At 48.1% G+C, this 22117-nt stretch overlaps 1 protein-coding gene across 9 annotated transcripts in view; it reads right to left on the reverse strand.

Moving 5' to 3' along the window:
• Positions 1-22117, reverse strand: part of OXR1 (oxidation resistance 1) — a 1797650-nt gene that overhangs the window by 65727 nt on the left and 1709806 nt on the right. For all 9 annotated transcript variants that reach the window (XM_085605104.1, XM_085605101.1, XM_085605099.1 and 6 more), the window contains one exon: positions 7151-7246. In XM_085605104.1, the coding sequence (XP_085461230.1) occupies positions 7151-7246 (96 nt within the window). The remainder of the gene's footprint in view (positions 1-7150; positions 7247-22117) is intronic.

Genomic DNA, 22117 nt, shown 5'->3' on the forward strand with positions numbered 1-22117 from the left:
TTGGATGCTACACCATCTTTCCAATCAATAACAAAAACGCGGCGCCACCTTCCATCCAATTTCACAATCACACCCGGCTGGTGCGTGTCGGAAAGATTTGGGTACAGGATTGACACCTTTTCTTCGGGCCAAAACCCAGTCATATCAGAAATACTAAATTTCTAGTTTTTTCAAAGCTAAAAAAAAGCCTGTGGTTGCCATCTTGTGATTGATTTGAGGCCTGTGCCATGCAGGTTGGATGTGCTTGAAAGGCAGCCATGCAGCAAGTGGCAGCCCTCTGAAAACACAAACCCAGAGTTGCTGCTTTACACATATGCAAAGTCTGGGACTGCTTAAAAATTTCAGAAAAAGTTGCTTTACGAGGCAATCGGAACACAGTTTAAATATTGATAACCGCAGTTAGCAGCAGGTCTTGCTCGTGATCATTAGAGGTTACATTTCTGATTCCTTAGGCGATCATTAAAGTTCTGGGCCACTTTTTAGTGAGGTATTTATTCACCAAAAATTAGGTGGAATTATACTGCTCAGAAGGGGTTGAAAAAAGAGCAATGGGGGAGTTTTTTTGCTTTGTAGGAAGAGATGGATTTTAGAAGAAATTTAAACTAGAAAATGAATCCAAAGAAATGTAGAAGGTGTTATACCAGAAATTCTCTAAAGTCACCAAACTGTTCCTTTTGTGTAACTTAAAACATGGAGGACAGTTTCCGTTGTGGTATTTGTTTTGGTATTTGATGTAGAAGAGTGCTTTACAGAGGATAGTTGTATTGTAGCAGGAGCACTTAACTACCCATATCATGATCTACAGTGATCATGAACCAGTGGTCTCCCAGCCAGATCTGAAATTTGCTGAACTATACAGCTGGCATCTGCAGAAAACTCAATCACCCACCACTGCACAACATTGCATGTGCCAACACATTACCTTACCTCTCTATAATGGTGAGTTCAAGTGAAAACATGCATGTTGGTGCCCTTTGGCTAAACGAACTGCTACTGAGTGCCAGTAAGAAACCCATAAAATCTCTGTTCGGGGCATCGGCTTAGCGTCATCCAAACTGTTCAGAGGTGCTGCCCACATGGAATGAAGAAATCTTTTCTTGCACTTCGTGACATAGCACGTTACAGAGAGGTATGTGTGCAACCCATTATTGAAAGAAATTGTACCCCTGCCAGTGCATTGCAATAACGTGCACAGCAGGGGAAGCAATGGGGTCTTATAAACCTAATGGATACCAGTCAAGAGGATGCAAGTTCTTTCTTCCTTGCTCATGTGGCTCGTGCTCTGTGAGTAGTAGGAGCATTACACACTGGCATGTAATAGCTCTGGCCGAAATATTAACGATGTAACAGCTGATGCAGCAGGAGTAAAATCTTTGTGGAGGTCCCAGAGTAGCCACCGAGACCTTTACAGGCAAGATCTTCTGTAATTGGTAGCTAAAGAGTTGGAGAATGGGCCTTCAGATTGAGACTCGTACTTGAACTGGAATGCCATTGGCACACCTCAACTGCGGCATTTGCTCCCTTGTGAAATGGATCTAAATTTCAGAGTCAGGCCCAAAGCGAGGGATATGTGCTTACTGTGTAACATGTGCTTACAGTGGCCAGTCCTCTGATGTATGGCATTAAAACTGGCCCTGTGTACATGCCCCTAAGTTAACACTGATGCCAAAAACAACAGTGACTTGCAAACAATGAATGTTAAAAACGTCGAGGGAATGCATTTCAGCGATTTAGTTCCTCTTATTTAACATGTTTACTTGATCTTGCATTCCCCACGAGTTAGCTATTTTATAATGTTGTTGTTGATCTGTATTGTTTTCTGTGCATACTTTGAGACTTGAGCCATGCCAGGTGTTTATGAGGGGCTTTGATTGAGCACGCAGGCGCAAAGGCTAAAGCCAAACAAAGTGCCTGTCAGTGGGTTGGCCTCTCTGCAGAGCACACAGATCAATATTTGTGTATTCCATTTGCAACTGAAATTCGGTGGAAATGTGTGTGAAGGGGGTACACTGATGTAAAAATATTTGCAAGGCAAAAGTAAGAGAAATTAAAGTGCTTATATTTGAGGGAGTGCAGTGCATGTTGGGGGCGGTGAAGTGACAGATGTGAGGAAGGGCATTCGGGGAAGAGTGAAAAGAGGATGTTGAAGATGTGCAGATGGACAAGATATGCAGAGAAAAAGAGGATATATAGCTAACAAAGCACACATAATTGAAGGCCAAAACTCCTTCCACAGGCCTCAATGCTTTTTAACTCATAGACTCACTATTTCAGACTTTCAGAATTTAAACAATTTCAATGTTAATTATTTATAAGAAATCATTGTTACTCATTTATCTTAAACAGCTAACACCCAGTGACAAAGCCAATCATACTGACAGGCTTTAGGCGTATGCCATTTATCTGGATAAAATTATATCTCAGAGAGAAACTAAAATACCGGTCTGATGGCACACTATCGGACTCACAGAAATGTATTTGGCATGTTCTTTTATAGGGAGCACCCACTTTTTCATGTCACTTAAAAGTCCTGTCTGCACGTATTTCTATAGGACTGGTTACAGCCAGCAGCTGTGGGTGCTTCCCGAAGTCTGATTAGAGCATATGTTTTCAAAGTTAATGCTGCATGCAGTACACGTTCCCACTGCTTAATAAGCCTTGCTTTATCGCTGCATTCATTTGCTTTAAAATGCACCATTTGCCAATCTTTTTTAAATTTCTTTCTCAGGAGAGGCACTCTCCCTAGACCCCAGGTTTGTCCATTGAACTTGTTCACATCGCTAAGTAGTGTTTTCTATTGGAAAGGGTAGAGCCAAAGCAGTCTTGCTTAGTACCCTAGCCCTCTTCAGAAGTCAGACTTGCTTGGCAACCCAGAAACTTTTATGAATGCCTAGAAGAACTGAATTTCTAGTCCAAATAGTGCTGAAAATCGCGCTTGCATACATGGATTCATTCTGCATACGCCTCACCAGTTTCAAATTCCACCAGCTGCCACTGACACGGCCGTCAGCCTGCTCCAGAGTGGGACAGATCGGCATGAAGGGGGGTCAATAAACTGCATTTGGAAGCTCTTTGAAGGGGAAGTGCTTCACTTGAGTGACTGGAGACAATCGCAGCTCATACACGCAGCCCGACATGTCACTCCACCATTTGCTACGAGCCAGGTCTCAAGAGAATTCCTGGAAATCACTGCATATTTATTCCGGCTGAAAATGGAGAGAGGAACCTTAGGATGCAGAGCCGACACCTTCTGGAGCAGCAGCACTGAATCACTCAAAGCAAGGGACACGCTGTTGTGTTTATACACAAATGCCTCTGTAGCGTGGAAGTAACAAACAAAGGAACATTAACCCCTTCAGTGCCCCGCCCTTTCCCCGCCCTGTGCCGGGCGTTGCATTAGCGGGCGGGGTTCATGACGAGATGGTCTCGTCATGGGCACAGCGCAACCGCGCTCTCTGACGAGACCATCTCGTCATGGGCACTGAAGGAGTTAAAGCAGTCCCAATATTAAAATGGGCTATTTTTGGACGAATGTGCACAGGGATTTACTCACAGTGAAGGGACCCAGTACCATACGGTACGCTATTGTGGTGCATGGAGTAAAATGTAATACCAGTTTAACAGACGAATGGTAAGCCCATTTATCAAAAGCCTCTCTGTACTGATAGATTGTTTTATTTCGATATTTTATTAGTAAAGAAACAGCTGAAGTTGTCTCTATGCCAGACATAAAAACGGGTAAAGGATGCAAATAATAAGTAAATAGGCGCTCTTAACAGCGTGAAACAATACGATACAACGAAATGAGGGAGGGAGAGTAAACTAAGGCACAAATAATCTGTTTTTCACACTAAACAACTGCGCTCACCATTAAAGTTAAAAAAGAAAAAAAAAATGAAACCGAGCGAGTGTCCCTGAAACGGACGCCGTGCTGCACATTATATTTGTTTTCAAAAAATGAAACTGAGCATGGTGTCCCTATACAAAGTGCCACACTCAGCATGCCAATTTATAAAAAAAATTTTTTAAAAGGTGATAGAACGTCGCCATTGTGCAGTGAGTGCTGTGAGGGAAGGGGGCGGCCACTAAAAGTTAGAGCGGCATAGCACTCTATACGAAAAGCAGTCACCATTGTCCTGTGTGGGTGCTGCAAATACAAAAAAAAAAAGCATTGGCATAGCCAATAGGTCTCGCTTTTGGGACCTTAAAAGTGTTTAGTTATGCAGCACAATATCCTTGGTGCAACAACATCAACAGTTGCATGGCTAAACACTTATAAGGTCCCAAAGGCCAGACCTATTGGCTATGCCAATGCTTGTTCTGTAAGGCTCCCAAAACCGATATATGCCTGGCGTAGCTAAGGCATTTTGATTTTACTAAAATTATGCATCTGATACACTAGCTTATAGGGGCTTTCAGCCAGCACTGTTTTAAGCATCATCTGTTGTGTCATTCACATGGCCTTCTGTTTATTACACCATACAGCATGGGTGATAGGCCGGCCACTGCAGTCACTAGCTAACTTCACTGTGAGTGACTGTATACTGCTCTTTCACATGGAGCAGATCCGCAAACAAAGTAATTCCTTTCAGTGCAGGGACTAGTACGGCAATAAGAGTTTTTTTAATATTCCAATATATTTGTGCCTTCAGTCAATGTATTTTTTTTATTGGTGATGGCCTGGCAGGGCCCTAATACTAAAGATTTTTTCAAACCATGACATAAAAAGCCAAATGCCAAAGTCAAAAGGCTGATTTAAGTTTGAATTTAGCCAAGACCTTTTCGTCTAATTTTATATATGCAAATATTGTACTTACTTATAAGGACTTTAAGCCAACTGTTCAAATACACCAGTTAATTCCCCGCAGTGCCCTTTTACATTCCCATTTTTCTTCCACCCACTACGCCATACAGCAGCGGGCAGCCCTCTTCAGCCATTGGCTAACTTCACCGTGAGCATGTTATACAGGCCTCGCACAATGAGCACATCCACACAAAAGCAGCCCTCTTCAGTGGCAAGGTGTGCATTTTGAAAAGAACAAAAAAAAAGTGGTGAACACATGTGTAGCAGCCAGGCGCGCAACACCCATTGGACTCACAGGGCTTCAGCCCCCCCCGCTCCCCCCCCCCCACCCGTGGCAGCCCGGGCTGTGACAGCTTCCCGGCGCTCACAGAGCCGCACCCGAGCACTTCACAGGTCTTTAAAAGACCATTTGCATGTTAATGAGGCCTCGCTGTTGTTTCACCCCTTCTAAGAGCCCCTGCAGCTCCACTCTGCCTATGGCTTAAAAGATTCAGCCACCCCCCCCCCCCCCCGAAATTTTTTCTTAGCACCCCCCCCCCCCGAAATTTGGCTTTAGTTGCGCCTCTGGTAGCAGCAAATGTAACTTTTTTGCAAAACTTTATTATAAAAATAGTTTTAGATGGCCGCATGTACACCCATCTTTATGATGGTTTTATAAGGTCTCGGCAGTGTTGCAATACTTTCATTCCTGCTGCGGGTACCTCCTTCCCCATAAGGTGTGCCTATTTGCACGTGTAAGAAAGTTGCCAACAATGGATGCCTTATCTCGTGAGGGTGATGAGTGTAGGCATGCAGGAGTAGTTGAGCAGTCTGTAACATTTCTTACGGGTGCAATCAGTATCTCCATCCACATGAGAATGTGTTTGTGTGTATATGAGAGCAGTTAGAGCCCTTCCGTGTGAGGTGTGTGTGTGTGTGAGCAGTTTGTGTAGTTCTAATGAGAGTTGTGTGTCATTGTGAGAGTGAAATGTGAGCAGCTGGTTTTAGTACTTGAAGTTGTGTGCGTGTTTGAGTGAAAGAGAGACCAGCCTGTATTCATTCTAGTGTGTGTGTGTGTGCGTGCTTGCAGTTTGTGTACTTCCTAATGAGAGTTGTGTGTCTTCTATATGAGAGTGAAATGTGAGCAGTTGTTAGTACTTGAAGTTGTATGCGTGCCTGTGTGAAAGAGCGACCAGTGTGTATTCTTTCTAGTAACATGTGATTTTCGGAGTGTGTGGGCGTGCGCATGAGCAGTTTGTTTACTTCCTAATGAGGGCTGTGTCTGTATCTGTGTGGGAGTGACATGTGAGCAGTTCTGTTAGTACGTGTGAGGTGTATATGTTCTTGTAAACAGACAGATTGTCTCGGTCGCAGATATTTCGCTCAGACCAGCGTATTTCTCTCTGCAGAAGTGACATGGATTTAATTTCACGGTTGGACAAGCCACGAAGGGGCTGCGTGGGAGGACGATCGAGCTGGAGGGGGGGCAGTGTGCGTGGGTGGATCGGACTCTCCTCAGGAGGGCTGTGTAGGGGAATCGCGCAGTGCAGCGAGACAGCGTCGACTTCCAGGGGCAGATGAGAAACGGAGGGACCTGATGGAAGATCAAGTGAACGTTGCCGATAGATAGGAAGCAGTGAGAGACAAGAGAGAAAGGGAGGAGCCACGGGGGGAGGGGGGCTTAAAAAAAGCGAAGCAGGACAGGTAAGGGTGGGGGCTGGAGAAAATGAACCTGGGGCAGTACAGAGAGCAAGGAAGAGGGATGCGAAGGGGACGCAGCACACACAAGGTATAGAGGCTGAGTGACTGAGGCGCTAAAGTGAAAGCAGGCTGGCAGGCGAGTGGTGTGCGATGTGCGATCAAGCAAGCAGAAAGGAAACTGATTAGAAGGGAGGGGGTAGTGTGAAAACAGTGGGGAGAGAAGGGAGGGTGTAATAAAAAACAAAGGAGCCAAAGCTATAGAGAAGGGAGGGGGGAGTGGGAGCAGCTGTGCACGTGCATGTGATCGTGCACTCAAGGTTGAGGCCAGCCAAAACTGTGGGTAGCACTTTGAAAATCCCACATATAAAATGTCTCTTCGAGCCTTTGGCTCGCGAGACCTAAAAACGGGTAAAGGATGCAAATAATAAGTAAATAGGCGCTCTAACAGCGTGAAACAATATGATACAACGAAATGAGGGAGGGAGAGTAAACTAAGGCACAAATAATCTGTTTTTCACACTAAACATTCGCAAAGTATGAATAAACCACCAACACGTTAATCTATCGAAAAATGTGCAACAAGGTGAATTGACTCAAATCTCCTGCTAATAATATAAAGCGAACAAATCAGAACATTGTTTCTAAGATTTATATACAATGACTTACTTCGAAGTCTGGAAAGAATGTAAAGAGGAACGTCTCTCCAGTGGCATAAAAACCATCACTCACTTTAAATGGATCAGAAGACAATGCTCCAAACACCTGTAAAGTAAGAGAACACACATTAATCCACTACTCTATAAAATGTCTTGCTTCTTTTCATCAGAACAATGCTCGGTATATGACATTTCTGCAGCGCACACAGTGTATTTAAATGCGACAAGACACTCTCACTCCCATAATAATCCTATTGACTGATGAACAGTTAAGTACTTCGGGCCTTTCTGAAGAGCTGATGGTTACCATTATCAACCGGTGTGAGAAGGAGTGCCATTTAGAAGCGGGGAGGACAGAGCAATGTCCCTTCACCCTCCGCCCGTAAGCAGCTAATCTTGACAGCTTTTCAGGACACCAAGGGCTTCAACTCTAAGGAGTTTCATTTTGGAATTCACACAGGCTGACATGGACCACTGCAAAATGATACCCGTCCAGCACAGAATTGAAATGTACTTTATTTTCACAGCAGGAGGCAGTGGGGATTCTTTGCGTGGTTGTTACTCCACTTTATGCCAATTCACCTACAAACGCAAACAACAATAAAACTTCCCTAAGCATCAGGGAGAGTAGGAAACCAACTGATCACAGAAGAGTAGTGTGTTAACTGCAGTCCCTGCCACCACAAGCTCACCTCTGGACGGAATGCGAGTAAAGCTTTTTTGATCCCACGGATATGATGGTGCGTTTCTGATGGAAAACTGCCTAAGCTATTCGACTTGCCCAGTTCACTGGAACACATAGTTCAGAGAGTTCCTGCATCTTGGATAAAAATAATTTAAAAAAAAACAACAAAGGTTTGGTCGCGCTCCACTTTAAGTTTTGACTAGTAAAATAATGCACCTAAAACAATCGACTCACTTGCTACGTCCTCCTGCTCCTAGGTTTGCCGCTGTATCTACATGCCTGCAAACGTGATACTAAGACATGCTTGAAGCAAAAAGAGCTTCAGTATGACGACGCCAGCATAATACTAGCTACCTAACCTTCGAACTTCAACACACTTAGCCACAATTGAAAGGAAGGGTTGCTTGTAGCAGTGTGCAAGCAGATTAAGTGGCTGAGCAGCAGTTGACTGTGAAATAATGTACAACACTTGGATCCGCAAGAAAACACTGATTGTTATTAAAGTTCAGGTTTCACAAAAATGCAATCACTTGAACATTCAACTCATAAGTAAGCCACTGTTCAACCCAGGATTGACAATAGGGTTTTCCTCTGGACAACAAATAAGGAGACGGCCCGCACCCCCCCCGCACCTCAACCCCCCCCCCCCCCCCCCTCCAAGATCCAGATCCATCAGTATCCAGTCAAGTATGCCTGGGTATGGAGAGTAAATCTTGATAAATAAATAAGTTGCAAACTACATGCTTATCATAATCCTTCGAAGAAACCGTGCAAGGACCTGTTAGCCAGGTTCTAAGGAATAACAAGGTGCCCTATATATTGCCGTACTGATCAAAAATACAGGCACACCATCAGTTGCCCTGAAACACAGAAGGCACATAAAGAAGTGGACAAATCGCTCCCAGGTAAGCTACCCTCTCAGGACACTCAAACCATCGTTGATTTTTTGGAGGTTACCCCATTACTCTTTCGTGGCAAATTTAGACAGTAGAGGAACAGAAAGTGGCAGTTGTCATCTCTGACTAAATGCAAACCTTTTAGAAGTCTCTTTTGGTACTAGCAGCACATATATGCAGGGCTCAATGTGCTCTGGATTCCCCTTGGAAGTCCCACCATAAGGAGTGTAGCCACCATGATAAATAGATCACTTGAAAGCAATTGCCTGAGAAGCAGTTGGACCTCGATCCCCTTACATTCCTATGCAAGTTAATTGCAGGCCGTCACTCATCAATAGCTTGTTCTTCGTGTGAAGTGAAGGCTAAAAGTCCATCACAATTCTTCAGACAGACCACAGTGTCTGTGCAGCTCATCAATTTTGGTGTACCTCCTGAGGATCACTACGTTTAGAAAGACAGCGAGGCTGTGCGAACATAATTTGTGTTATAGTAAGTACTGTTTGATGCCACAGGGTTGAAGACTGAGTAGTACGGTATAAAGTAGTTGGAGGGGGATGATGCAGTACTTTACATCTGTTTAGGGTACTTTTTTACTAGGCTGCTAACGAGAAGGGAAATATTGCTAGTGGTCTCTGCATGCAACTATGAAATCGGATTTATATTCCGTTTTTTCTATCACATGTATTTTCCGAATAGTAGAAACATACAGATAAGTAACTATTTAAGGGATTACAAATTAGTCAAATTGCTGTGAGAGGGTAGATGAAACAAAAAAAGACTGACCAATAAATCTGAAGGGCTAGGCATTGATCTTACAGAACTGTGTGGTGTTGGAGTCTGTAAAGGGCGGTCGGAAAAAGGTAGGTTTGACTGGGGTCAAGGATAGGACGAGGTATTGTGGTTCAAGTAGAGTGGATGTGGGTATTTATGTGGTAGGTGAGTTAGAAGGAGAGGGTGGAGACTTTCATACTCCTGGCATCCAAGTCGAAAAGAAGATTAAAGATACTTAGGTAGCTGGTGTTTATATGCACGAATTAGTGGTACTTCACGTAAAATTCTTGAATTGTTTTATTGAGCCAGCCACCCTGTCGATGAGATGGAAGGTTCGTTGGAAGGTAGGGGAGAAAACATTCAAAAATATGACGTTTAAGAAAAAGAAGGAGGTAACGGATGGCAGCTTCATTTCTGCTTTTGTGCACATTGTTTTAGTCATATCCCATGGGAATGGCACCAGGCTTTTAGAATTCCCTGCCCCCTAACATCAGAGCCTTGACTTTCTATGCCAGTTTCGGTTGTCTACTGAAAACTTGGCTTTTCAGACAGGCATACGGCTACGTTCTGTGGCCCTCCTGCTGCTGTGCTTCTAGCCACATTAAACCTTTTTGGTGTACATGTCCCTTACACATTTGCTGTAACACAACATAACTTGCAGGACATGTTTAGTAAGGAAAGGTAGTGGATATGTGCTGGAGCTACTATTTATTAAGGCGGAGTGTGCCAAATGTGCTGCATATGATGAGGAACGCTACATATTCGATGGCTTATCAAGTACTGATGAGCACGAGGTATAGTGAGGAGGTGAACTGTCTAGTGTTACAAGGGAAAGTAGATTGAAATGTTAGGGCTGGGGTTGTGGGTTTGTATGTATCTATATGCGAGGATGGCCTGTGCAGGAGGGGTTGAAAAACACACTTGGGTTGCCTGGGTAAAAGGTTTAGAGGTTTTGAGGAATACAAAACACCGAGTCTCCCTGCTTGCCTGCCTGATTATAAGCACTGTATTATTAATAACATTGTATCTTACAATTATTGTTAAATTCTATTCTTGGCTTAATTAGTACCTTAAGTAATGAGAGGTTGATTACAGCCATGTAATTCTTCACTAAGCCCATCGTTTTATACAGCATCTTTACTACAAAGTTGTCATATTTAGTAGGACCATAAAAGTGATTATACACATCATTTGTGCAGCTTTTTTTTTGTTTTTTGTCAAATCTGTTTTATTAAGTTTTTAGATCATAATACATAAGCATATCATACGGCATCACATTACATAGACATCAAGTCAGAAATCTATACATACTGGTGAATCATGCCAACTGTCGGGGGGAGGGGGGGGGGGGGGGAACAGTCAGGTGTTTGCTGGCGCGCCCACCCCCGCCCTCCCGAGGCCCAGTCCCTTCACCCTTAGGAGTTCAGATGTCATCTCGTTAGAAGGGGCCAGCCCCACCCCCCACCAGCAATGGAGCCGTACAGGAAAACTAGACTCGCCAATACAACTGAGGCGTCGATATAATCAAGAAAGTGACATGCAATACAAAGGAACCCATAACAAAGGCAGCGTGTGTATTAACGTGTTTGGTGTGCTCTCACCCCCCAGTCCTCCCCCGACCCCCCCTCCCCCACACCCCCAGGGGCACCCCTCCAAACTCCAATAGGCGCAGGTATCCCCAATCGCTCCCTACCGCCTCACCAGTGGACCCGTGACAATGGGGGGCCCCACTGGTTCGCCAGCGAGGCTGCCTACACTACGTCGCCGCTTGCTCCATTGCCGTCCTGCCTGGCCTCATCCCTGCCGCTTGTGGTGCCCTCCCCCATCGAGCGCCGGAACTCGGCAAGCAACTGTTCCCAGCGGTCCGCCATGGGCTCCCTCCGCAGCCCCAGTGTGTCCTCCCTGCGGATGGCCGTCCCCTCCGCTCTGGCCCATGCCTGAAACGATGAACTCCAGGCCCTCGCGTGCGGCGGGTCAGGCGCCTTCCATCTCCTGGTGATGAGGCGCTTCGCCACCACGAGCCCCAGGTCCAGAAATCTGGACACGACCTTGTCTTTGGGCGATCTGGTGAATTGGTGTAAGATATGTTCGGGCCAGTCAAAGGGAACGCTGCGCCCCACACTCCCTTGCAGCTGCTCACTAACCGCCCTCCAATAGTCGTGCAGCACAGGGCAGCTCCACAGCATGTGTAGCAACCCCGCCCCCAGCTCGCGGCACCGGGGGCAAAACGCATCCACGCGGTGAAAGTACCTGTTAATCAGCTCAGGTGTGAGGTAGGCCCTGTGGACTATGAACAGCTGAATTTGGCGAAACCGCAGATTGCGGGGGATACGCACTGGGCTCCTGAGCACCCTCTCCCACTCCCTGTCCGTCAGCGGCCGTCCCAGGTCCAGCTCCCACTTGCCACGAAGTGGGCCCAGATCAACCGCCGTGTGCTCTCGTAGCGAGGCGGCAAACCAGCGGACCAAGTGCCCGCCCCGTCCCATGACATGCAGATATTGCATGGTCAGGTGTTGGGCAGGCTCCGCGGCCATGTTCCCCCATTTGGCAGTCAGGCTCGCCAGTAGTGAGCGGTGCAAGAGGAATCCACCAGGTGGGAGCCCGTCCTCCGCCACCAAGGTCTCGTACGGGATCAGCTCACCATCCCTGTATAGGTCGCCCAGCATGTGCACGTCTGCCGCCCACCAGTCTGTCAGCACGGGGGCCGCGAGCACCCCCCCACCCCCAGGAGAACCCTCTAAGGGTATCGCTGGCGCGTATGGCACCACCGCACGCGTGAGGTACAAGGCCCTCTTAAAGCACCTGTGCGCCACCGCCAGGAGGAGCGGCATCGGCCCCGCCACCGCTGCCAGAGGGTGGAAAAGCCTGGTCACGCGCTCTAATGAGTAGGGGGCAGCCCCCGTGGCCGTGTCATCCCTGCCCCTGTCGGCTAACCAGCGGGCAATCCATTGCAGCTGCGCCGCCAGGTAGTAATGCTCAAAGCAGGGCGCCGCCAGCCCACCCCTGTCCGTCGGAAGGAAAAGCTTTGCTAGCGCCAACCTGTGCCTGGCGTTACCCCAGACAAAGTCCCGCAGCATCCGGTTGAGCCTGCCAAAGAAGGCGGGCGGAACGTACAGTGGCAGGTTGACAAAGTAGTATAGTAGACGCGGGAGCATGACCATTTTGGCGAGCGCCACCCTGCCCGTGGTGGTTAGCGGAAGCGTATTCCAGAAGGCCACCTGTGACCCAAGTGCCGTGACCGCCCTCCCCAGGTTGCCATCAAACAAGTCAACTGGGCATCTATAAATGTGTATCCCCAGGTAACGGAAGGTACCGCCCCTCCACTGCACCGGCGTGCCATTCAGGCTGTAACCCGGGTCCGCAGTCTCCTCGCTGAAAGCATATAGGCAAGATTTACCCGCGTTTACGCGAAGCCCTGAAATAGTGGCAAATGACCGCAGTAGCGGGGCCAGGCGCTCCGGCATACTACCTACGTCTCTGACGTACACCAGCAGATCGTCCGCATAAAGCGAAACCTGGTGACCCGCGTCTCCCAGTGGTATCCCATCGCCCAGGGTCGTCCGCAGAGCCTCCGCTAGGGGCTCCATCGCCAGGGCGAACAGCAGTGGGGACAAGGGACATCCCTGTCTGGTGCCCCGGCCCACCGGCACCGCCTCCGAGACATGAGGGCCCAACCGAACACGGACCGTGGGGTTCCTATAAAGTAGATCAACCATCCGGAGGAAGTCCCCATCCAGTCCGTACTGCAACAGCACCGTGGACAGGTATCCCCACTCCAGGCAGTCAAACGCCTTCTCCAAGTCGAGGAGGAGGCACCCCGCTCTGGGCCATCTGTGCACTGCCTCACCGGCCACCCGAAAGTATCGTCTGAGATTGAGCGACGTGGACCTCGCTGGGACAAACCCGTTCTGGTCAGGGTGCACTAGGTGCGGGACCACCGGCGCTAACCTCTCCGCCAGGGCCTTCGCCAGTATCTTGTAGTCGACGTTAAGCATCGCCAGGGGGCGGTAGGAGCCCAGGGCTGTGGGATCGCGGTCCGGCTTAGGTAGGGAGACTAAGAACGCCTCCCGCATGGAGGGTGGGAGCGACCCCTCTTCCAGCGATTTGCTGTAAAGTTCGCACAGCAGCGGCACCAGGGTCTCGCGGTATGCCTTATAGTACTCAGCGGGCAATCCGTCCGGTCCCGGAGTTTTGCCCGTCGCTAACGATTGGATCGCCTCCCCGATTTCCTCTAGGGAAGGGGGCCACTGAGTGCCACGTTATGCTCCCTGGTAGCCACGGGTAGGCGTATGGAAGCTAAAAACTCCCCGAGAAGGTGCCGGGGGCCCGTCCCTTGAGCCGCGTACAAACGTTTGTAATGGCCTACGAAGGCCCGGTGTATTTCCCGCTGCGTGTGTACCAACACTCCATCCTCCCCACGGATTGCTCCGATCGGGGTCCTGCGATCCTCCTGCCGGATGATCCAGGCCAGCAGTCGGCCCGCCCTATCCGCCCTGGCGTGTGTTCTGGCGGTGTGCGCCGCATAATTATGACAGCGGAGCCGCTCCAGGAGCTCCGCGTGTTGCCCGCGGAGATCCTCCAGGCTGCGCGAGTGCCTGCCCCCTCCTTCTCCTTCCCTCTCGTATTGCAGGAGGTCGTTTTCGGTCATTTGTGCAGCTTTAACGGCATCTCCACTAATAATTTTAGATGTCACTGTGGCTAAGAGGTCATTGTAAATCAGAGTTGCTAAGGAAAGGGTATTTCACTAAGTTGGAGATAAACTGTCAGTAGGGCTCTATGCCAATGTTTTGTCCAGCTCAAACATCAGAACTTTGGGGGCTTAGCTGGATATAGTGATGAGATATTAGTGGGCTGAGAGGTTACAATAACATTCTAGTTTTATTATGGCAACTAGCTGAGAATTGAATTTCAGGTTAGCTTCTTGTTGATGGAAGAAGTTACTGGAACTGTTGAAGTAACTATAAATACGTGAATATGAAATTAAGAGTCCTGATCGTGTGACCCAAATTCATTTCTGTTCTTTAACGGAGTCCACAAAATCCCAGGATGCTTTTGGCTTATTGTCCTTTGACTGTCGCGGCTGGTATGAGCGCGGCTTTCATACCAAAGGAGGTAATTTCTTCCTCGATTACTTGCAATGCCCACTTCCGCAAATGAGTGGTAAGGCACAGGTCTGAAAAAAAAGATACACTTCTTGGTATTCCTCAATGACTGCTCCTTTTATATCCTGTAATATGGAAATAAAACAAATGGCCCTGCTCACTTCAACCACTAAGCCAGTTTCTCCTCCGACTCAAAATGTTTTAAGGTATTAAATGGTAAAGTATGGGGAGTTTCTATAACTCAAATGTTTCAATAGAATACAATAAATACACACATTCATAAATCAGTTCAAAACTGCTTTGTATTCGTTATCATAATTCGTTCCCTTACTACAAAAATAAAAATTAACTGAATAACATGAATCTCAGTCCATGATTCTTCCATTAGTTCCAAATAATTCAGTTCACTCCAGACAGCTTAGTTACGTCCAATTATTTGTCCTCGAGCAGACAACCTGCAACAGTCAACACATGCTTTGCAGTTATCTCGCCGCTTCTTGGACAACAATTCTATATCAGACGAACATTTTATTACAAAATAATTATTGCATTTCAATCAGTTCTCAATTCAATTGAAATGACCATAATACAGACATGTATCCCAAAATGAACAATCAGTAAAATAGCATTTGTTACACCTAATTATGTGTTAAATCACAAAGCCCATACTAGAAATTCATATTATGAATCTTTACATGAAAATGCACCTCAAGTACTCTTCTCCAAGGTGCAGGGCGGCCAGATGCAGGGGTGCCTTTTGAGGTCGGGTTTCACCTTACCGGGCCACTCGTAGTTGAGGGAGGGGGTCTCCATGCAGAGGCTGTAGGAGACGTCGGAGAGTTCTGGAGGGGTCAACCCATGATGGAGTCGGACTCAGGAGTGCTGGGAGAACTCGCTGGGACCGGTAGGCCACTTGGACTCTGGGAGAACTCGCTGGGACCGGTAGGCCACTTGGACTCTGGTTGTAGTGGTGCAGTGGTGGTTCTAGGAGTCTAGTTTCTTCGTCCTCAGCAGGCTCAGAGTCTTTCTTTGGAGTTTCTTATAAACAGAGATGCTGTTCGGAGGAGAACAGGCCTTTGTTGAAGGCAGTCAGCCCTCCCAGGGGTTCTGGAGGTCGCTAGCTGCAGGACAAGTCAACTTTTGTCACAGGATCTTTGGAAACTGGTGACGGGACAGTAGGGCTTCTCTACAGTCTCCTCTGCTGTGCGACTTCTTCCGTCCTTCTTCGTATGTTGCAGGAATCTAGCATCCTGGGTTCAGGGCTGCCCCCCAATTACTGTATCTAGGGGCGTTTTAGTGGTCTTGAGGTAGTAGCCAATGGGCTACTTACCTTAGGGTGACTAAACCCTTCGTGTGTTCACCCCATGTGGGGGAGTGAGCACATTCCCTAACCCTGATGGGGGGATGCCCTTCATCAGCAAGATGGCGGGCACTGAGGGGTGGGCTTTACCTCGCCTCCCACACCTGAGGGGTGGGGTTGGCAGTGGTACACACACCTCCCTGGCTTGCTAACCTTTTCCACCTAAATTTGGGGTGAAGACAGGAAGGGGATATCCTCCTGCTAGCAGGAGGGGCGGGGGTCGCAGTACAAAGGAAGCAGGGCCTTGAAGCTGCTCAGCCCTTCCTGACTTAGGGGAGGTGTTAGGACCTCTGCCCAGGGAAGGCTTGGTTTCTAGGCCCAGAGAGCGAGGGCTCTCACCTCAGGAGTCCAGAAACCTGTCTCGTGGTGGCAGGCTGATGTTTACCAGTCAGGGAACCCACCAAAGGCTGTTGTGGTTTAGGGGTCTCCTCTAGTAGGGACCACTGAGTGCAAGAGTTAATAAATATGACACTGGAATCAGTGCAGGTTTATTATTCTGAGATGTTTGATACCAAACATCCCAGGATTCAGTAAAGCCATTATGGTGCTGTGAAACTCACAATGACAAGTTTCCAGACCAAATACTCTTATATGGCTTTACTGCTTTTATAATATCTAAGAATAGACGTAGATATTATAGGGGCCTATCTGCTCATGCCGATAGGTCCTCACATGAGGTATAGTGCACCCTGCCTTAAGGGTGACTTACCTATGCATCATGCAGTGACTGGTAGGCATGGCACACAGGGGAGTGTGCATTGTCGACTCTTCACTTTTAGCTGCATCAAAACACAAAGGTGCATGTTTGTGGTGAGAGGTCTCTCAAGGTGGCATAATACATGCTGCAGCCCGCAGAAGCCTTTCTCTGGCTACCATGCCCTTTGGTACCATAGGTACCCCTTGCAAGGGACTTACAGGCAGACCAGAGTTGTGCCAATTGTGGTAACAATGGTACAGTTTAGGGACAAGAACAGCAACAATGGTACAGTTTAGGGACAAGAACAATCTCTGGGAACCCGATGGGCAAGGACCCAGTGCACTATCAGTCAAAGTGCATCAGAAATCTAGCAAAAAGTGGTGGAGTTACTGCAACAGAAACCAACTTTCCTACACAATCCCACCCACCTCAACCCACCCAGGCCCAAAGACCAGAAGACTCAGCCTAATCTAAAAGAGTCTTCTTAGTCCTTCAGGCAAGGAAGAGTAGAGGAAGTGGTCTGAAAGTTGCAGGGCCTACTCTGCCTTACATCCTACTGTTCTGGTCAGTCTCTTTGGAAAGCTGGCCTACCTCAACAGTTTCAGGACCTAATTTCCAATGTTAATTTCCTAGCTCTTTAGTGTCTTCTTTTTAGTTTGGGTTCAGAGGTACGTACCTCTGCAAATTCTAACTTAGCTAGGGCATAATCCAGCTTACCCACAGAGGTTACTCACAGCTGGAGTAACCCCACAGTGACCAACAGGGTCAGGGGACTAACTTGCTATTTGACATGGGGCTAGACCACCATGCCAAAGAAAGTGCGACCATGAAGGCCAACACCCAGCAGAGGTCACTGTTATCTGTCAGTTCCCAGAACCACACATTTAGCTCTTCACTGGTAGGTGAAGGGGCTAACTAACAGGTTTTTTTGGGTTCTGTTTTCTGTTTTAGCGTGGGGGGGGGGGGGGGCTCTACACTTTGTAGTGAACACCCTTCTTCCACCCTCTGTTCTGTAGGCTGATAAACCAGCAACTCAGGCTAGACAGCTGCCGGACTAGTCAAGTCATTTTGTGGCCTAGAGAGGACTTCACCAGTGCCACCTTTGGTGTTCTCCCTTATTGGGATAGAATCTCCCTGGCCCTCTGGAACTGAGGCTAACAGTTGTCCACCTTTCCTACACGTTCTCTTCTTTTTCTTTTGGGGCTTATCTGCACTAACTGCAGGTTCAGCCCAGATTCCTTGGGTGAGGACTGGCACTGGACTAGTACCTCACTTTGGCTCAGACCAACCTCTGGCTGGTCATTCCCAAGGAGACATACAAGGGGGTGGTCTTTGATTAATACCTTTCTCCAACAAAGAGACCCAGCTATTTCTAGGGACACTACAGCCACAGGGCTAACAGTGACCTCCTCTGGGATAGCCCTTCCTCTTTTGGTCTCCTCTGGGACATACTGGTCTGAGAGTGCCAACCTGTCATGCATCACAGTGTGAATGGCACAGGTATCTCTCAGTGCAGTGGTGGGGATTCCATTCACCAGTAGGTGGTCGAAATGTCTACTCCCCTCTTGAATCTTTTTTTTTTTTTTTTTTGGTGTAAGAATTTTATTGCACTTTTTAACACACATACAACATGCCGAGAATCACTTATATTGCACTCGCCTACATCCGCCGTGGGCCGGCTACATGCAATCCCAGTTCTCTGCTACAGTGCTAGTTGTACACAGCCCATCAGCCGACATCCAGCGGACCGGCGGCGTGTTATCAGACAGTATGCAGTTGTGTGTCAGTGCTATGCTCGCTGCCTGGTACATCGGTAGTCTTACATTTTTACAGTTTTTGTTTATTTTATGCGCATTTTTGTGTTTTAAACTGAAACTTATCTTAACATTGCATTCCCCAACTTGTAGGTCTCCCCCTGCATCCTTCCCTCTGCGTCACGGCATCCTCCCTCCCAAGTGTCAGTACTGCACAACTGATCGCCCTGTGTTATCATTTGCAGTCTTTCATTTCACGCAATTTCCGTTTCTGTGTCTGACGTGCCATGTTCAAGCAAATAGGCTCGTAAGTACCCCCAATAGTCTTTGGGCCTAGAGCCAACCGGCAATTCCTCTTCGTATGTGACGAGCGTATCTCGACAATACACCATGTCTTCAAGCCAGCGTTTAACCTCTGGCGCTCTTTTACTATGCCAGTGAAGCGACACCCTTCTTTTAGCCAGCAGTAGCGCCACAGCACAGAATCTACGCCTCAAAGCTCTCAGATGTGGAGTAATACCCAGCAGACAGACCTTCGCCTCGCACTGCACGCCAACCCCCAGCATTTCGCTCAAAACCTGTATGACCTGTTCCCAATATCCCGCCACTTTACGACAGTGCCATGCTAGATGCATGAAATCCGCGTCCTCCTGACCACACCTGCAACATTTTGAATCGTCCCGTAAGCCATGTTTGTAAAGCCTCTGAGGTGTGTGGTACACCTGATGCAAATACTTGTAATGTATAATTTTCAAATTCCCGTTGGGTGTCAGCATACCCGTGAGCATGCAAGCAGAATCCCACTCTACACCCGTCAGGGGTTCTGCTAGTCCAGCGCTCCATCTGTCCTTGGCCTTGTGTGTGTTGTTCCCTACCGCCCCTTGTATACTCGCATACAGTTTGGAGACCAGGTGGGATGCTTTGGGTGTAGTCAGGAGTAGTTGTAGAGGTTCAAGGGTAGGTGGTTCTTCCGGATGTGTCAGGTAGTGTTCCCGTAGTGCTCTCTGCAGCCTATAGAAGTTAAAACTGAACAGCGGAGTTGGATTGCTGATGTATTGTAGCTTATCAAGTGTCTGGAATTCGCCATTTGTGTACAGGTCCCCCAATGTGTCCATTCCGGCCCGCCGGAACAGATCCATGCCAACCCTCTCTTGTGTTACCGAGAGGGCTGGGTGATGCGCTAGCGGGAGTGTGGGTGCATATAGCGGCAGGCAGCCTGCTTCCTGGCCCAGTAGTCTCCATGCCTCTGCGGTCGTGTTAACTGTGTTAATATCACGGTCGTGTAGCCTGGTGCGCTTATGCGTGAGCATACTGGCCAAAGGGACCGGGTCGGCGTCACCTGCCTCTACCGCCACGTGTGTCAGGAAGGGCACTTCGTGGTACCAGAAGTGCGCGTACTGCGCCTGAGCGCATAGGTAATATAAGTAGAAGTCTGGAACTTTGAACCCCCCCCTCGCGTATGGCAGTGTCATTGTGCGTAATTCCATCCTCGCCTGTTTGCCTGCCCATAGCAAACTAAGGACTAGCGTCTTGATATTGCGGAAGACGGCAGCGGGAGGTTTTATTGGGATATTGTTAAACAAATATAGGAATTTCGGTAGAAGTACCATTTTTACAATCGCTGCCCTGTCCGCCAAAGAAAGCGGAAGTCTGTTCCATTTTTTAATTTTGTCTTCCAGGGCTGCTATCGCCCGCCCGTAGTTCGTCCTGATTACCAATTCAGGGTCTCTGTGGAACCATATGCCCAGATATTTGGTGGGTTCCTCTTGCCACTCTAATGGATAGTGTAATGTGGTCGGTCGTGTGCTGTCTGTTAGTGCCAATACAAGGGATTTATCCCAGTTTATCTGTAAACCTGCCTGGCGACCGAACTTTATATACTCTCTCAGAAGCGGATTCAGGTGCTGATCAGGGTGTTTAACATATAACACCATGTCATCCGCGTATAGTGAGATATGTATGGGTCGGGAGGGCATTTGAATCGCAGAGTGATGGTAATGTTGCCGGATTTTGCAGGCTAGTGGCTCCAGCACTAAAGCGAAAAGCATCGGCGAGAGTGGGCACCCTTGCCGAGTGCCTCTGCAGATTTGTATGGGGTCTGAGATGTATCTGTTTACTCTGATGCGTGCTGTCAAGTTTGTATATAGCATAGCTATCCATCTCTGAAATATCCACGGGAATCCCATGCGGACCAGCACTGCGTGGATAAAGGGCCAGCCAATAGTGTCGAACGCTTTAGCAGCGTCTAGTAGCACTGCCACAGCTTTCGTTTCCGGATCCAAATAGTGTGCTAATGCGAACAGTGTGCGAGTGTTGTGTGTAGTGGCCCTGTCCGGAATAAATCCCGACTGATCAGGCCTGATCAACAGCGGCATAAGTGGTTTAAGTCTGTCTGCCAGCAGACTAGCTATAATTTTGGTGTCTACATTTAACAATGATAGGGGACGGTATGAGTCACATTTATCTACTTCTTTGCCCGGTTTCAGCAAAGCAATGAGCAAGGCTTCCCTCATTGACGCCGGCAGTGTCTGGGCCTCATGTGCCGCCCCGTACAAGTTCACTAAGTGCGGGGCGAGTAAGTCAGCGTACGCCTTATAGAATTCCGCTACAAAGCCATCCGGCCCTGGCGCTTTGTTGTTAGGTAAGCGCCTAATGGTGTCTGTGACTTCTTCTACAGTTACTGGGCGTTCTAAGTATTTTCTATGTCCATCAGCCAGCCACGCCATCTCTATATCCTCCATGTATTTCAATAGTTCAGCCTGTGACGGTGAGGGGTGTGCCTTGTATAGTGCGCCATATGTGTTCATGAATTCCTGCAGTATACCCTTGGTGTCTGAGATCACTTCCCCGGTGCCAGTAGTTATGGACGTGATATTTTGTGGTGATTTGCCTGCGCATATCTTTGAGGCCAGTTCCCTGCCGGGCCTACCTCCTTCCCCATATCTTCTCGCAGTAGTTCGTTTAGACACATATTGCAGCTCTTCAGTTGCAAGTTTAGCATGCTCCGTCAGTAGTACCTGGATATCCCCCAAGATTTTGGTGTCTCCCGTCTGGGTGTAGGACTGTTCCAGTTTGTGAATGGCCTGTTCGCGCGTGTGCAGTTGCCGTCTGAGAACTCGGAGGATGCCTGAGGTTGTACTGAGGCAGACTCCCCTGATTGTAGCCTTAAAGGCCTCCCATAACAAACCCGGGTCTTCCGTTGTTGGGCCGTTAAGGTCAAAGTAGTCTCCTATTGCCTCCTGTATTGTAGCAACGTATACAGGGTCTCTCAGTGCCGCTGCGTTAAAACGCCAGGTGAAAGGCGGTGGGTCGTAGTATGGGACCTCCACCTCCAAAAGCACCGGACTGTGGTCCGATAGTGTTCGGGGTAAGTGAACAACATCTAATACCCATGAGAGTACGTCTTGTGTGCCCAGCCAGTAATCTATTCTGGACCAACTGTTATTCGCCGCGTTTATGTGTGTCGCTGTCGTTACCCCCGAGTTACGCGCCCTCCACAGATCTACCATGCGTAGGTCTTCCATTGCGTCCCGCAACATTGTCCTGGCGTTCCCATGATGTTCCGCAGTGTGTGCTGCTCTATCTAGTGCGTCTTGCAACGTGACATTGAAATCCCCTCCCCATATTACGTGAGGCGCCTGCATGTCCGTGATGGTGTCCCATACCTTTCTAAAAAACCCCGGATCATCCACATTAGGGCCATATGTGTTTA

The sequence above is a fragment of the Triturus cristatus genome, chromosome 5_1, assembly GCF_964204655.1.
Source record: "Triturus cristatus chromosome 5_1, aTriCri1.1, whole genome shotgun sequence".
In the NCBI taxonomy this organism is placed as follows: domain Eukaryota; kingdom Metazoa; phylum Chordata; class Amphibia; order Caudata; family Salamandridae; genus Triturus; species Triturus cristatus.